This window comes from Meles meles, chromosome 10, assembly GCF_922984935.1.
Source record: "Meles meles chromosome 10, mMelMel3.1 paternal haplotype, whole genome shotgun sequence".
Lineage (NCBI taxonomy): Eukaryota > Metazoa > Chordata > Mammalia > Carnivora > Mustelidae > Meles > Meles meles.
The window spans coordinates 13,706,338-13,724,208 of NC_060075.1; the positions used below are offsets into that span (position 1 = coordinate 13,706,338).

General features: G+C 36.9%; 1 protein-coding gene across 1 annotated transcript in view; it reads left to right on the forward strand.

Moving 5' to 3' along the window:
* BRAF (B-Raf proto-oncogene, serine/threonine kinase) overlaps positions 1–17,871 on the forward strand; it is a 180,923-nt gene that overhangs the window by 83,291 nt on the left and 79,761 nt on the right. The window contains exon 3 of the mRNA XM_046020461.1: positions 12,157–12,420. Coding sequence (XP_045876417.1) covers positions 12,157–12,420 — 264 coding nt within the window. The remainder of the gene's footprint in view (positions 1–12,156; positions 12,421–17,871) is intronic.

The following is a 17,871-nucleotide window of genomic DNA, read 5'->3' on the forward strand; positions in this document are numbered from 1 at the left end:
TAAAATACCTTTTTTCCTGGTAAAATATCTTTTTTCCAGAACAAATCTCTCCCCAAATTGGTTTTTCCTTTCTTAATAAGTAAAATATATAGTATTTAAATAGCAAAATTGCCTAGCTTTACTGTTTAATAGTGATGTTAGGCTTTTGTATCAAGCTTTGAGCATCACTGTAAATTTATAGAGTAGTTAGTCATTGTTCTTAATCCTTTGAGGTGTAGTTACTATTACAATCACAGATAAACTGTCTTGGGATTGCTTCCTTCTGTAAGTCACTTGGGTTCCATGATAAGCATGCTGTTAGGAAATCCAGGTAGTGGGGCTTCATAGCCCACACTGCTCACCATTGCTCCTGCTGCCTGTCTGTGAAAGCCAGCTCCAACTGTAATTGCTAGTCATACAGGACTATAACCCTAAATTACAAATGGTCAGATTACCATTTGCCTTCAGATGCCAGAGATTTTTAGGCATGGATTGATAGACTCCTAAACTAAATTTCTACTTTAGTAATCTAATTGCTTGTAAAGGGCACATTAAATCTAAGTTAAGTTTGCATTTCTAAAATAAATTTGGAAGTTTAGAAATAACCACTAATAAACTGTTTGTTGTCTTCTTCATATGGCTTATCCCAGAGCACACTGCCAGATACTAGTACTAGGACTAGAATTCATACCTCTGAAGACTAGTTAGTGTACTTTCTAATATCCTGTTCTGATTTACTTTTATGTCTGAGAAGGACAAGAACAGGAGTTGTAAGGACACAGATCTGGTGAAAAAAGTAATTCTTTGTTAATTAGAACTAGACAACTTAACCAGCAGTTTTTCTGCCAGCCACTTAGTGTCTTGGGAGACTTCCCCCCACACTTAGTTGTGATACATTTATATCAATAACCGTGTTTGAGTATAGCGGGGTTCACTGCCTCCTCCACACTCACACTCTTGGGCTTTTTACTGTTCAAATTACATCTAACTAGGATAATACACAGCAGAGCATACCTCATAGATTATATCATTAGCATGTAGATTCTTATTTACAGGGACAAACACTACACAATTTCTGTGTAGAAAGCACTATAATGTCGTGGTTAAATGAACCTTGGAGTCACACAGGCCCTTTGGTTGAATCTTAGCGGTGTCTTAGTTTCTGCAGTTAGGTTACCCAACCTTCCTATACCTCATCTCGTTGGTAAAATGGGAGTACTATCACACAGTGGTAGTTGAAGGTTTCATTAAGTTTATAATTACAAAATAGCATCATTCTTGATACATATGGAGTGCTCCATAAATTTTTGACTCATTCATTCAGCAGGCATTTATTGGGTGCCTGTTTATTTTTATGCTTTTCTAGGCTCTGGGGATATAGAAAAAAAAATATTTGTCTTCATGCAGCTTGTATTTTTCTCAGGGGATGGGATTACAAACAATAAACATGGAACTTACACTACTTGAAATACTATGAAGAGGAGCCTGCCTGGAGATGACAGTATTTTTCCCTAAGGAAAGTTGACAAGGCCCAGGGAAAAGGTCTCTGGGTACTGATATGTGAAGGCCCTTCAGTGAAAAACCAAGTCTCCTAGTTATCCACTGAGATCCACCATTCTGGTTTCTTTATGAATTTGACTACTCAGATAAATAGAATTGTACAGTGTTTGTCCTTTTGTGACTAACTTGTTTCCTTTAGCATAATGTCTTCAAGGTCCATCTGTGTTGTAGCATGGGTTGAAATTTCTTTTCTAATTAAGGCTAAATAATACTGCACTTTTTTTTAATCCATTCATCATCAATGGATACCACTAGTGGTTGGTCGTTTCTAACTTTTTGTTGTCATAAGTAATGCTGATTTTACTCCTTTTGACTATATACCCAGAAGAGGAGTTACTGAATCATGTGGCAATTCTGTATTTAATTTTTTAAAGAATTACTATATTGTTTTCCACAGCAGCTGCCTTTTTCATTCCTATTAGCAATACATACAAGAGCTCCCATTACGCCACATTCTTGCCAACACTTACTTTCTGTATGTGTGTGTGTGTGTTTGTGTATGTGTATAATGGCCATCCTAATGAGTATGAAGTGGTATCTCATGGTTTTGATTTGCATTTCCCTGATGACTAATGATGTTGAGCATCTTTCATGTGCTTATTGGCCATTTGTATTTCTTCTGTGGAGAAATAAATGTCTGTCTTTCACCCATTTTTTAGTGGAGTTATTTACTTTGTTGTTGAGTTGTAGGAATTCTTTTTTTTTTTTAAGTTTTTTTTTTAAGATTTTATTTATTTGACAGACAGAGATCACAAATAGGCAGAGCAGCAGGCAGAGAGAGAGGAGGAAGCAGGCTTCCCACTGAGCAGAGAGCCCGATGCGGGGCTTGATCCCAGGACCCTGGGATCATGACCTGAACCGAAGGCAGAGGCTTTAACCCACTGAGCCACCCAGGCGCCCCGAGTTTTAGGAATTCTTTATATATTCTGAGTATCAGTCCTAATTGGACACATGATTTGCGGATATTTTCTTCTAATCCATGGGTTCCCTTTTCACTCTATTGATTATGTCCTTTGCGCATAAGTTTTTTTTTTATTTTGATGACGTCTAACTTACCTATTTTTCCTCTTATTGTCTGTGCCTTCGGTGTTACATCCAAGAAATCATTACCAGACCCAGTGTCATAAAGCTTTTTTTCTGCCATCTTCTAAGATACATAGTTACAGCTTTAGCCCTTATGTTGAGGTCTTTGATCCATTTTGAGTTAGTTTTTCTGTATGGTATAAGGTAAGAGTTCAGCTTCAGTCTTTAGCATGTGTATATCCAGTTTCCCAGCCCCATTTGTTAAGACTGTCATTTCTCATTGTATAGGTTTGACATGTGCCCTTGTCAAAAATCATTTGACCATGTATGTAAGAATTAATTTCTGGGCTCTCTTTTCTTTTCCACTGGTATTTATGTCGAACTTTATGCCAGTTTATACTATACTGATTTTATTACTATAGTTTTGTAATAAGTTTTGAAATCAGGAAGTGTGAGACCTCCAGCTTTGTTTTCCTTTTCAGGGTTGTTTTGGCTATTCAGTATTTTTTGAGATTCATATGAACTTCAGGGTAGATTTTTCTGTTTCTGAAACACATTGGGATTTTGATAGGGATTGCATTGAATTCAGAAATTGCTTTGGGTAGTATTGGCATCTTAAGAGCTCTTAAGTCTTAAATATAAATGGATAGCTAAGAATAACCAGATATTGGAAGAAGACTTTTAACAGGAAAGCTAATAGCAAAAATGACCAAAAGGAACTCAGAAACAGTGCATAGAGCAGATGAAAACCTGAAAATAACTATAATTAACATCAGAGGTAAGAGAAGACAGTCCATTCTTGTTTCATGGCTGTTCTAAAACAAGTCTTAATAAAGCACAAGAAAGAACTCTTGCTATCAAAATAATTAAAATAGTATAATAGCAAAAAATGTAAATATATCTGTGTTTGTATGTCTCTGGGCATATAAATAAATGTTGTAAGATAAAGTTAAGGAAATCTCTAGAAAGCAGAATAAAAACAAAGATGGAAGATATTAAAGGTAAGATGAGAAAAATTAGAGAGTAACTCTAGGAGATCTGTAAAAATTACAAATGCTTTTAGCTATAGAAACACAAAAAACCACTTAGTCACAAGTTTCACAAACAAATAGGAGTTTTATTTTCCCCTCCAATAACAAGAAGCATGAAAGTAAACTATTTTAACATTGGTTTTACAGCTCGAAGTTGTCAGATGCTGGGGTGGATCTCTATAGTCCTTTGGTTTTTCGGTCATGACTGCAGCAGATTTGTGTGTTCTCATAGGACACCTCAGAGAGGAAGCTGGGATCATAGAGGCTCTCTTGTGTGCTGAGTTCTTTCAAGGAAGAAAAATTTCCCTTCAAATCCCCTACAAGTCTTTTCCTTTACATCTCATCAGGTGGAATGGGGTCACATATATCCCTATACCAGGACTATGTTTACATTTCTTCAAATAAGAGGCTAAAAAGTGACTTTTTTCCCTTTTCACAATTTGGCTTTAGATTAGTTTGAGACTGGCAAGTAGAAGTTACGCTAGTTATGTCAATCCATACCATTTCAACGTAGGAAATAATGTTTCCTGTATGTTTGATGTTTCTGTAGGAAACATCTTTAGCTATCCCCATGTTTCTTCTTGTAGCAGAACAGAGTGAATTCGGTTATATTATCATCAGAAATCCTCTTATCTTTTTTCTTGTAATTTATTTTAAAACTTTTAATGTGTTTATTTAAGCTTTTAAGTTTTAGATTTTCTCTTACTGGTGAATAAAAATTCTGCTGATTCCTTTGATGATAACTATAGTGAAATGAGCTATAGTACTCTCAAGAATTTTAAATTTGTCTTTTTAATCTTTGGTTCCCTTTTTAAATCATCGTCCAGAGGAAGAAAAGATAAGTCATTTCCCAGGATTTTTTCTTTTTCTCCCAGTTTTTTTCTCTTCACTTACCCACCAAATCATTTGAATGCCTTCTGTGTATAAGATATAATGCTAGATGTTCTTCCAGTAGTGGATTCTTCTTTTTGGACCTGATATATATTGGATTCCAGAAGTGAAGGAATGGTGTTTCTGGAATCACCCTACTTATCTAGAGTTAAAAACTAAGTCCTAGCTACCACAGAATTTACATATATGCTAGGGTTCCCTGCAGACAGATAGGTGATAACAGTAGTAGCTCCTAACATTCATTGAGTACTTGCTGTGTGCCAGGCACTGTTCCATGCATATAGTAGAATATTTACTCCTCAATATACCCTATGAGTTATACTTCCTGTTCTCATTTTCATTTTATAAAGATGAAACTCAAGCACAGAGAAGTTTAATAACATGGTTAAGGCTACACAATTAGTAAATGGTATAGCCAAGCTTTGAATCTAGACATTCTGAATTCAGATTCTACTCTTAACTGCTCTATCATTATAATGATGCTGACAGCCTTTTTGAACTTTAGTCTGAATCTTTTTAGTAGAATCCAGGATAATGCAGAGAAATTTTATTAAAACAATTGAAAATACTGGAAGCAAGGTGCTGCCTGTGGAATGCAAGAGTGGCTCATTAAATACCACCTGGAATTTAATGGTCTTCAAGATTCATTGTATCTTTTAAAATGAAGTTTAGTAAGAATAAATTTAGTGAACTAATGACAAAAAAATTTCAGGGTGCCTAGGTGGCTCCGTTGGTTAAGTGTCTGCCTTTGGCTCGGGTCATGATCCACGGACCCTGGGATTGAGTCCCAGGTCTAGCACCCTCCTCAGCAGGGAGTCTGCTTCTCCCTCTGCCCATTCCCCCTGCTTGTGATCTTTCTCTTTTCAAATAAAATCTTTAAAATAAAAATTTTATCTCACTGCTTTTCCTGTTTGTCTAAAGTAAATCCATAGATAGTTTTCCTCCCATTTTTAATTGAGAAATGATTCGCATACTATAAGATTTGCTTTTTTATTTTAAAGTGTACCACTCAGTGGTTTTTTAGTATATGCACAAAGTTGTGCAATCATCATCAATTCTATCACTAATTCCAGAATATTTTCATCACCTGAAAAGGAAATCTTTTACCCATTAGCAGTCATTTCCTTCAGCCCCCTAGCAACAACTAATCTGCTTTGTATTTCTATAGATTTGCCTTTTTGGATACTTTATGTAATGGGATCATATGTGACGTGGCATTTTGTGACAGGCTGCTTTCACTTAGTGTAATGTTTTCAGAATTCATCCCTGTTGTAGCATGTAGCAATCAGTGTAGCATTCATTCCTTTTTATTCCATCATATGGATATACACATTTTATTTATCCATTTATCAGTTGTTGGACATTTGGGTTTCTTCTTTTTGGCTGTCATGAATAAAGCTATTATGAACATTCATATATAAGGTTTTTGTGTAACATATGTATTCAGTTGTCTTGGTTATATGCCTAAGGATTGAATTGCTGTGTCCTGTGCTAACTTGATGTTTTTAACTTTTTGAGGAACTGCCAGACTTATATTCCAAAGTGGCTGCTTCATTTTACATTCCCATCAGCAGTGCATGAGGGTTTCACTTTCTCCACATCAGTACCAACACTTATTTTCTGCTTCATTTTTTTATTTGTTTGTTTTTTGAATAGTCATGCTGGTAGTTGTGAATTGGTGTCTCATTGTGGTTTTGATTTGCAGTTCCCTGATGACTAAAGATGTTATGCATCTTTTTTTTTCTTTTTTTTAAGATTTTCTTTCTTTATTTGCCAGAGAGCATGAGAGGGTAAGAGCACAAGCAGGGGGAGCAGCAGGCAGAGGGAGAAGCATACTTCCTGCTGAGCAGGGAACCTGATGTGGGACTTGACCCCAGGACCCTGGGATCATGACCTGACCCAAAAAGGCAGACGCTTAAAAGGCTGAGCCACCCAGCCGTCCTGGAGAGAGAAAATCTTAAGCAGGCTCCACTCCCAGCACAGAGCTCCATGTGGGGCTGTCTCATAACCCAGAGATCCCTTTAAACATCTTTTTCCCGTGCTTGTTAGCTATTTCTGTATCTTCTTGGGAAAAATCTGAATTCATATTTTTTGCCCATTTTTTAAACTGGGTTATTGTTGAGTTGTGGGAGTTCTTTGTATATTCTGGATAATAGATCTTTATCAGATATGATTTGTAAATATTTTCTTTTATTCTGTAGGATATATTTTTCATTCTTTTGGTAGTGTCTTTTGAAGTACAGAAGTTTTAATTTTGAGAAGTGTAGTTTGTCTATTTTTTCTTTTGTTGCTATGCTTTTAGTGTATCATATCTAAGAAATTATTGCCTAATCTGGCATCATGATGGTTTACTTCTATGTTTTCTTCTAAGAGCTTTGTAGTTTTAGCTGTAAATTTTATGCATATGATTAATCCATTTTGAGTTAATTTTTTAATGCAATGTTAGGTAGTAGTCCAGCTTCATTCTTGGGCATGTCGATATTCAGTGGTACCAGCACCATTGTTGAAAATCAGTTACCCATAAATGTGAGGCTTTGCTTGTAGACTCTCATTTCTCTCATGTTGTTCTATATGTGTATCCTTATTCCAATATACATGTCTTGATTACTGTAGCTTTATTGTAACTTTTGAAATGAAGAAATGTGAATCCTCCAATTTTGTTCTTTTTCAAAATTACTTTGGGTATTCTGAGTACCTTGCACTTACATAAGAATTTTAAGATCAGCTTGTCCATTTATGCAGAAAAGCCACTGGGATTTTGATAAGGACGGCAGTGAATCTGTAAATCAGTTTGGGGGAATATTGTTACCTTAATGATATTAAGTGTTCTTGTCTTTTTTATTATTTAATTAGTTTGTTTATTTGAGAGAGAAAAAGAGCATGAGCAGGGTTGGGCATGAGGGACAGAGAGAGTGGGGGAGAGAATCTTAAGTAGTCTCCACATCGAGCATGGAGCTGGACACAGGGCTCAGTCTCACAACCCTGAGATCATGACCTGCGCTGAAATCAAGAGTCCAGCTCTTAAACCACTGAGCCACCCAGGCACCCCTGTACCCTTTTATTTAATTCAAAAACATCTGACATGATCTGTGCCTTCAACTAGCTTATAATTTAGTAGAATCATGTTCACATAGTTAAGTAATATAGTGATAACAATAATAAACACAACAGGAATTACCAGTACTTCTTATTATTACTAATAAGAATATTTATTGGGTTTTTGCTATATGGTAGTCTCTGTAATAGTCTTCTTTTACTTGTATTATCTCATTTAAACCTCACAAAGTTTTTTCATACATGAGAAAGAAATAGTCATATAAAGAAGAACGTGGTAATACTCTGAAGGAGGTAAAGACAATACCTCTTGGGTTTTATCAAGCAGAGCTTTGAATTGGACTTTGAAAAATAAATAGGATTTGTTTTTTAAGATTTATTTATTTATTTGAGATAGAGCTCACAAGAGAATCTGCATGGGGGGACGAGCAGAGGGAGAGAATCTTCAAACAGACTCCCCGCTGAGCGTGGAGCCTGACATGGGGCTCAATCCCAAGAACTATAACATCATGATGTCAGCTGAAACCAGGAGTCTTGATGCTTAATTGACTGAGCCACCCAGGCACCTTGAAAAATAAGTAGGATTTTGATGAGATAGAGGGTTTGGGGCAAGCTGCATTCTGAAAAAGTATCTAGATCTGCAACATCTTGAAGAACCACAAGAATTTTATTGGTAGCAGTGTTGGTGGCTGAGGTGTGCATTTATGTGGGAAGACGTGTTCACATTTGCTGGGTAAGGAAACAGAGGAAGAGGTTGGAAGATGTAAGAGAGAATAGGGATTACAGTGTACCAGGGCCTGAGACCCTAAACGCTCAGTGCCAACACTAAATTGAGAACAGAAGAGGGATTGGGAAAGGTGTGGGGAATTGCTTAGACAAAGAAAGAAGAGGAAGCTTTTATTTGATGGCTTTGATCTTTAGAGTAAATTTGAATGCTTTTTTTCTGAGTGAATTAAAGATTGAGGGATGAAGGTAAGGAATCAAGGAAGCTTAGAAAAGGTTGGAGTAAGTATTGTGAAAAACATAATATGATGATACTAAAAATAAGGAAAAATTTTCAGATAGTCATGTGAAGGACTAATTCCATGAATTGATTATGGAAATAATTGGCTTTGTCTTATTACTGTCTTCTTTAGCAGTGTGTAGTAACCCGAGAAAAAGAAAGGCATAATTTAATTCAAGTAGGATTTACTTAATATTTGTATTTGACAAGCAGGTTGGTAAAAGAGGGGTGCCTGGGTGGCTCAGTGGGTTAAAGCTTCTGCCTTCAGCTCAGGTCATAATCCCACGGTCCTGGGATCAAGCCCCGCATCGGGCTCTCTGCTCAGTGAGGAGTCTGCTTCCCCCCACCCCGCCTCCACCTGCCTCTCTGCCTACTTGTGATTTCTGTCAAATAAATAAATAAAATTTTGTTTAAAAAAATGTTGGTAAAAGAATAAGAAATAGCCAGAGAATCAGAGATGTTACTGGTGGCATTATTGAAATAGTGATCCACAAAGAAGGGGAATTAAGACAAGGAAGGCCCCACTCAAAGAAACTGAACAGATTAATGTATTAGTGAGATGGAAACTTAAGAAGGTGTGCTCAGAGACAAGGTAAGTTACAAATTGAGATCTTGTCATCGTTTGGAACTCGTGGATCTGGAAGGTAGAGTGAAAATAAATACGTTTAGAGATAAGATATTTAGATAACTTCAAGGCAGGAGCATTAAAAGAGTAATCCACACTGAATGCAGCGGGAGTAATGGGAAGAAACGAGCCAAGCCAGGTACAGGTACAAGTGCCTTGATAGATTTTGGCTATGAGGATGAGGTAGGTGGAATAAGTAAATGCTTTATACTTGAGAAGAGGAAGAGCTGTTGATAAGTGCAATGAAATAGTTTGTAATCCATAATGGAGGGAACAGTATATTTTCAAAAACTAAGACTAACATTTTGATAAGTAACATCCTAAGAATTTATTGTTTACATTTATTACTTTTCCTAAGGCTAACTTTGTGTAGTAAATGTACTTGTCCAGATGATAGTAAATAAGATTTGATCTACACAGGAGATCATTTTATCACGTAGACTACTTGTGTGTGTTCTTCCAAGGTTAGGAATTCTGTCAGTCTTTATTTTTGTAGTTTGAGCCCCAAACAGTGCCAGGCACATGTATGTTCACTGTTATTAATTGACTGGGGTTTTTTGTTGTTCTTTCTGCTTTTTGGGGTTTTTTTGTTTTTGTTTTTTGTTTGTTTGTTTTGAGAGAGGAAGAGAGAATGAGTGTCAGGGGAGAGGGCAGAGGGAGAGGGAGAGAGAATCCTGAGTAGAAATCTTTGACCTGAACATAAATCAAGAGTGGACGCTTGGGGGGCACCTGGGTGGCTCATTTGTTAAGCCTCTGCCTTCAGCTCGGGTCATGTTCCCAGAGTCCTGGCATCAAGCCCTGCATCGGGCTCTCTGCTCAGTGGGAAGCCTGGTTCTCCCTCTCCCATTCAACCTGCTTATATTCCCTGTTTCAATGTCTGTCTCTTTGTCAAATAAATAAATAAAATCTTAAAAAAAAAAAAGAGTGGACACTTACCTGACTGAGCCACCCAGGCAGCCCTTAATTGACTGATTTTAAAGGCTCAAAAAGTGGATCATATTGAAAGAGATGCCCTTAAGTAATTACATCTTGCAACTGAAAGCTAAATCAAAATATAGCTTAGAAAATTTTGAATTTATTTGGTTATAATGTCCTGAAATGCTTTGAAACATGTGTGGAATCAGGATAGGGCATCCAGTAGGCTGAAGGAGAGGGCATTTTGATGTACTTTAGGCCCCTTTACCTCAGTGGCTCAGGTTAGTATTTTTCCTCTTTTTTTCTTGAAAATTATATTTTAAGAGCTAGCATAGTAAGTGCAGTGGTCTTTGTTGAAATAAAATTCTCCTTCATTCCCTTCTACCTTTGATAATTCTCCCTTGCTTGTGGAGTGAAGTTCAGGCTTCATAGCATGGTATATACACCCTCTACAAGCTAGTCCTTTACCCGTTTTCCCAGTCATAACTATTTGCTTCCCTCTCTTGCTGTTTTTTTTAAATACCACAAGCATATATTGATCCATTACTATTTCCCAGATATTAAAAGGACTAGTCTGTACTTCTCTCTCTGTGCCTTAAAATTTCCTACCTCTTTGTTTTGTTTTAAGATTTTACTTGTTTGAGAGCAGGAGGTGGGGGGAGAGGAGCCGAGGGAGAGGGACAGACTATGCACGAACAATGGAGCTGGACAGAGGACTTCTTCCCAGGACCCTGAGGTCATGACCTGAGCCAAAATCAAGAGTTGGTAACTTAACCACTGAGCCACGCAGCCACCACAGAATTTCCTGCCTGTTTACTTTATGGCAGATTTCTCCTGTACGCAGTACTCTCTTCTCCCCACTTAACTCCACTTAATTCCTAACATTTTGAGGCTCCTTCCTTCCTCATTCTCACCTTGTATCAGAAATGTTTTTTTTCTCATGTACAGCACTTAAATGAAAATACATCCACCTGCTTCTCTGCAGCCCAAAAATAAACTTTTTGAGGGATAGGAAATGCCATTTTAAAATCTTTGATTCTCCTTTGTAGCCTTTTATAAATGTTTGTAGTTACTCATCTATGTATGGTGGTAGACAGAAATGGTGGACTATGGTGGGGGGGAGAGTGATTACCACTGCTTTAAAGAACCATAGATATAGATATAGATATAGATATAGATATAGATATAGATATATTCCAATTCATTCCATCTCTTTACTTTCAATATTAACTGTTTTCAAAATTCTTGTTACTTTTAGAATATGATATCTTATGTAGTCATTTGACTTTATAGCTTTAGTCAAATGAAACTTGTAGAAAGAAACCCTGATGGATAATGGCCCCAGACTTTCTTGACTGCAGGATGTAAACCATCTTTTTAGATAGAATTTTATTCTCTAAGCAGTATTTGATGGGATCATCAGAGATCCATAGTGAGGAGAATAAAGTATTTTAACTAACAGCTCTTTCAGAAAGAAGGTGGCAGTTACACATCTTTTAAGTCCTATTGAGTTTTTGGTGGTAATGGGGAGATCTGACACTCTACCTACCAGAGTCTTATTTTTTGATAAATCTCTTCTAAGACCTCATCTTTTCAACCTCTGCTTCTGTTCTTTGAAAGGGAGAAAGGTATGAAACTTTATATGCCTACAACTTTTCTGGAAAAAAATAAATTTTTAAGAGAGATTGTACTTAACCCTTGATGTAGTATATATATATATATATATATATATATATAGTATTTTATCTTATGTTAGATACGTGGTGTGGAAGGTAAATTGCAGTATGACCAGAATTTGTAAAGACTGCGTTTTTTAAATTAATATTCATGGCTATTCTAGATATTGATTTTTTTTTCAGTTTCTCAATGCAATGTAATATCACAAAAGATTTATAAATATTAAAAGTGGAAGTATTAAGTACTATAGTACTTTTAGCATTTATTTTGTAACTTCTAACTTAAAACCCTGTTAGCTAGATTATAAAGAGATTATAAATCAGGCTTAAATTTCTTACTTCCTTTTGTTATTGTCAGGACAAAGTCCAGATTCAACGTAAGTCTGCTTTATTTTATAGGCCTATGAAGAATACACCAGCAAGCTAGATGCCCTCCAACAGCGAGAACAACAGTTATTGGAATCCCTGGGGAATGGAACTGATTTTTCTGTTTCTAGCTCTGCATCAACAGACACCGTTACATCTTCTTCCTCCTCTAGCCTTTCAGTGCTGCCTTCATCTCTTTCAGTTTTTCAAAATCCCACAGATGTATCACGGAGCAATCCAAAGTCACCACAAAAACCTATCGTTAGAGTCTTCCTGCCCAATAAACAGAGGACAGTGGTGAGTCAACTTTTAATATCATCATTGCTTTTTCTTTATGTTTTTCAGAAAGAGTAGTTGTTGAAACTGAAATACGTTACCACACCATACTCCGTGGTCATGCAAATGGAAGCATCCATTTCAAGCAGGAGTTAAAGAAACATAATTATTTGGTGCCACTGTCTGTGTTTCTTAACTGGAACAAATAGTATTGTGTTTAGTGTCTGATTTAACATTTTAACCTGTCTACCAAACTTGAACCACACTCAAGTCTAGTATGAGTGTAGAATCAAAAAGAATTTCAAGACTTGATCTTGTTTGTTGTCTAACATATGTCAGGTAAGCTTTGTTCTTTGCCCTTGAGAAATCCCTATTTGGACTTACGATCAAATGTTGGATTTTTAGTGTGCTTGATATTTTTTTTGTTTACATAACTTCTGTTGATAAGTATTACCATTGGAACAGAGTATTCTAAGTAACATTTAAAGCAGGGAAATCTGCACAATTTTATGGGTGGTCTATAATCCTTGAGTGCAACAAGTACTGTCATTAGATTTAATAATAATGCACCTGTATACATCACTACTTTTTAAAAATGTATGTGATTATTTTTGAAACTAATAAAAAACCTTTTCATTTCCAAATCAAGTGAAATCAAAGTAGTTTTAATTTTTTCCCTCTTAGTAGTAATGCTTGATTTTCATGGAAAAAATGCTACAGTGGCCTCCAGTGAGGTCAGTTTGTCACCTTGTGCAGCAAAGGGATGCGAGTGTCGGTGTGTGGGGATGCAAGACTAGGCCTTCAACTAGTGTCACAAAGGGTAGTTGGAATGCGGATCCTCACATAAAGTTGAGCCTTTGAAGAGCTTTACCTTCAGCAAAAGGGTGAACTAGAAGAAAATCTACTTACTCAGTATACATTAATAACAATGAAACTTGTCTGTCTTCACTGGCAGTCCAGATAAAGGTTAAAGTTTCCCTTTAATTCTTAATTACAGGCCTGTCCTCATCATGGTGTGGGGTTCATATTCATACTTATGGGTGCTGTCCAGGAGCTTTCAACCCAACAACTGGTCCTGGAGAAGTAATAGCAGTCAGGCAGTAGACAGAAGTAAATGCAAAATCTCTTTGGCCTATCTGGGGCTTATGGAATCCACATAGATAATGCCCACTGATAAGCTCAAAATCCCATGTTATAAGATACACAGGGAAAGAGTTTATCAGTGCATTAGAAGACTCAAGAACAACAGGGCTCTAAAGAAAGAACCAAATAGAACTTCAAGGTGGTCCTAAAATTTTAAACTCAGTGAATGACTTATCATCTGTGAAGTATTCTAGCTAAAGATGACTGTTGTTAAGCTTCTGAACCTTCCATTTTACAAGAAATACAGGGGATAAAGGAAAAAGTTAAGTGCCGTGAAGAAACAGACAGGTTCAGTATTTGGACATTCTATAAGACAGATGGCCTGGACTCAGTGTCACAGAGGACAGAAAAGATTGGAGATTATTCTACACTAAACAAGATTGAAGAGTTGTAAGCAAATGCAGTTTGTGATTCTAGCTTCAGCTAGGATGGGAAAGAGCTACTATAAAAGGCATTTTGTATTGGGAAATGGTGAACATTGATTAAATACATTATTATGAAATTATTAATTTTCTTGAGTGTGATAACAGGTTATGTGATTATGTAGGGAAATGTCTTTATTCTTTTTTTTTTTTTTTAAAGATTTTATTTATTTATTTATTTGACAGACAGAGATCACAAGCAGGCAGAGAGAGGAAGGGAAGCAGGCTCCCTGCAGAGCAGAGAGCCCGATGCGGGGCTCCATCCCAGAACCCTGAGATCATGACCTGTGCCAAAGGCAGAGGCTTTAACCCACTGAGCCAGCAAGGCGCCCTGGGAAATGTCTTTATTCTTAGGAAATATATTTTTCAGTATTTAGGGGTGAATTGTCATGACACCTACGACTTTTTCCACCTTCTTTTTTGAAATACAGCTTACAGTAAAGTATACAAATGTCAAGTATACAGTTGAGTTACCTTCTACATATTTAACTGCTGCAGACATCAAGATAGTGAACATTTCTAGTGCTTGAGAAGGGTTCTCCCATGCCCCCGCCAATTCAGTAATCACCTTCAGGAGTCATCACTATTCTTACTCCTATCTCAATCAATTTGGAACTCCATTTCAAATGGTAAGATGGAAAGTGAAGCGTTAGAGAAAATAAATAAGAAAAAAAATTCAGAATCTAAGTAGAATTTGGATGTCAATTTTTATCATTCCTTCTAATTTTCTGTGAGAGAAATTTTTCGTAATTGAATTGGGAAAATTCAAACAACTTAGACCAAAGGAAAAACAAAGTTCAAAAGAAACGGTTGTCACTAGGGGAAAAGGAAGTAGCAAGGTAACTTTAAATGAAATCTCAGTATGTCAAGTAATTACAGCGTATTACAGAAGAAGTATCAAAATGCTAAGTAAAAATCAGAATATTTTAAAAAACTAAGTACATGAGGTAAAAGTAGATGAAAGGGAAAATTAGTAAGCTCTAAAAAGCAAGGAAGGAGAGTAAAAAAAAAAAAAAACAAAAAACTTTAACAGAGAGGATAAGAGATATATATGAAAGATGGAGTGAACAGTTTCATTATATGCCTCAGAGGAGTTCCGGAAAGTGAGAATAGAAATATGGGATGCCTGGGTGACTCAATTGGTTAAACGGCGGCTTTCGGCTCAGGTCAGGATCCCAGGGTCCCGGGATCGAGTCCCACATAGGGCTCCTTGCTCAGCAGGGAGCCTGCTTCTCTCTCTTCTTCTGCCTATCATTCTACCTGCTTGTGCGCTCGCTCTCTCTCTCTCTCTCTCTCTCTCTCTGTCAAATAAATAAATAAAATCTTCAAAAGAAAAAAAAAGGGGCGCCTGGGTGGCTCAGTGGGTTAGGACTCGCCTTCATCTCGGGTCATGATCTTAGGGTCCTGGGATCGAGCCCCACATTGGGCTCCCTGCTCAGCGGAGAGCCTGCTTCCCCCCCCCACCCCGGGCCAGCCTCTCTGCCTGCTTGTGATCTCTCTCTGTCAAATAAATAAATAAAACCTTAAAAGAAAAAAGAAAGAAAGGAGTAGAGCAAAATTCAAAGAAATGATGGCTATCATTTGTGAAAGATAAAAATCTAAAGATTTGGTAAACAAAGGCCCTAGATACAATAAAATGAAAGGATAGGATAGTATTTTAAACCCATTCAGGAAAAAAAATTATCTTTAAAAAAATCTCAAGATTATCAAAAAATGTTCATTATAGCAGCTATGGAAGCCAGAAGACAATAGACTAGTATATTTAGAATGCTGTAAGTTGCTTAGCTAAGTATGAGTTGAAAGTACAATAAAGGCCTTTCTAGATGTGAATTTACCTTTCCCAGGCTTTGCTGGAAAGAACTACCCAAAAATTAATTTAGAAATAAAGTTGAAAACAAAGGGAGGAATGAAAAGTAACATATTCATAAATTGGACTTCATTGTAGTTAAAAACTTAGGCTCTTCAGAAGACAGTGTTAAGAAAGTATATGTGCTGCCGAAGCGAGCACGACAGTGTTAAGAAAGTAAAAAGACAAACCACAGACTAGTCTTTGCAAAAAACATGCTTGATTAAGGATGTGTATCCAGAGTATACAAAGAGCTCTTAGAACTTAATAATAAGAAAGCAAATAACTCAGAAAATAGGCAAAAGATTTGAACAGATAACTTCACCAAAGAAGATAGGTAGATAGTAGGTAAATACATGAGAAGATGCTCAACATCTCACTGGAGAAATGCAAATTAAAGACTCAAGATAATACCATACACCTACTAGAATGGCTAAAATGAAAGAGTAGTCATACCAACTTATTGGCAAGAATGTGGCATGACTGGAATTTTCTTTCACTGCTGGTGGGAATATATAATGGTACAGTCACTTTGTAAAACATGTCAGTTTTATTTGATACAGTTTACTTAATATAGTTCCTTTTATTTAATACAGTTTCTTTTAAAATCCCAACAGCTTTTTTTTGCAGAAATAGAAACATCCATCCCGAACTTAATGTGGAGGCTTAAGGAGTCCTGAAGGGCCAGCAGTCTTGGAAAAGAGCAAAGTTGGAGGTCACACACTTCTGATCTCAAAACTTAGTACAAACCCACAGAATAGCATAGACATAGAGGCATATAGATCAGTGAAATAATGAGTCTAGAAATAAATTCTTATGTATATGGTCTAAGGATCTTTGACAGACACCACAACCCCTCATTGGGGGAAAGGACAGTCTCTTCAGCAAATGACGCTGGGAAAACTGGATAGTGCATATGCAGAACAATGAAGTTGAACCCTTACCTTACATTACATGCAAGGTTCTCTCAAAATGGGTCAAAGATATAAACTAAGAGCTGAAACTACAAAACCCTTAGAATAAAAGAGAGGAAAAGCCTCACAATGCTGGATTTGGCAGTAGTTTCTTAGATATGATACCAAAAGCACAGGCAACATACATAAAAATAGAGAAATAGGACTATTTCATAATTAGAAACTATGTGCTTCAAAGAACATAATCAGGACTCCTGGGTGGCTCAGTTGGTTAAGCATCTGCCTTTAGCTCAGGTCATGATCTCAGGGTCCTGGGATCAGGTCCTGCATTGGGTTCCTTGCTCAGTGGGGAGCCTGCTTCTCCCTCTGCCTGCTCTGTCTGCCGCTCCCCCTGGTTGTGGTCTCTCTCTCTCTCTCTCTGACATAAATTTTAAAAAGAAAAGAAAAAGAATACAATCATCTGAGTGAAAAGACAGCTTATAGAATGGGAGGAAATATTTGTGAATCATATCTATGATGAAGGGTTAATATTCAGAACGTATTTTTTAAAAACTCATACAACTCAAACACACACACACACCCCTAAACAACCCAATTAAGAAAAAGAGAGAGGACTTGAATAGACATTTCTCCAAAGACGATCTACAAATACCTAACAAACACATGAAAAGATGCTTAACAGTAGTCATTAGAAATACGCAAATCAAATCCACATGAGCTGCCACCTCACACCCATTAGATTAGCTACTATCTAGAACGGAAGGAGGGAGGGAGGAAAGAAAAGACAAAGAAGGAGGAGGAAAGAGAAAAGAGTGAATAGCACGTTGGCAAGAATGTAGAGAAATTGAAACCCTTGTGCATTGCTAGTGAGAATGTAAAGTGGTGTGACCACGATGGAAAACAGTGTGATGGTGCCTCGAAAAACTAAGAATAGAATTACCATATTTCCTGCAGTTCTGCTTCTGAATATATACCCAAAGGAGTTGGAAGGGTTTTGGTTTTTTTTAAGATTTTATTTATTTATTTGACAGAGAGAGATCACAAGTAGGCAGAGAGAGAGCATGTGAGCGAAGCAGGCTCCCTGCTGAGCAGAGAGCCCGATGCGGGACTCAATCCCTGGACCATGAGATCATGACCTGAGCCTAAG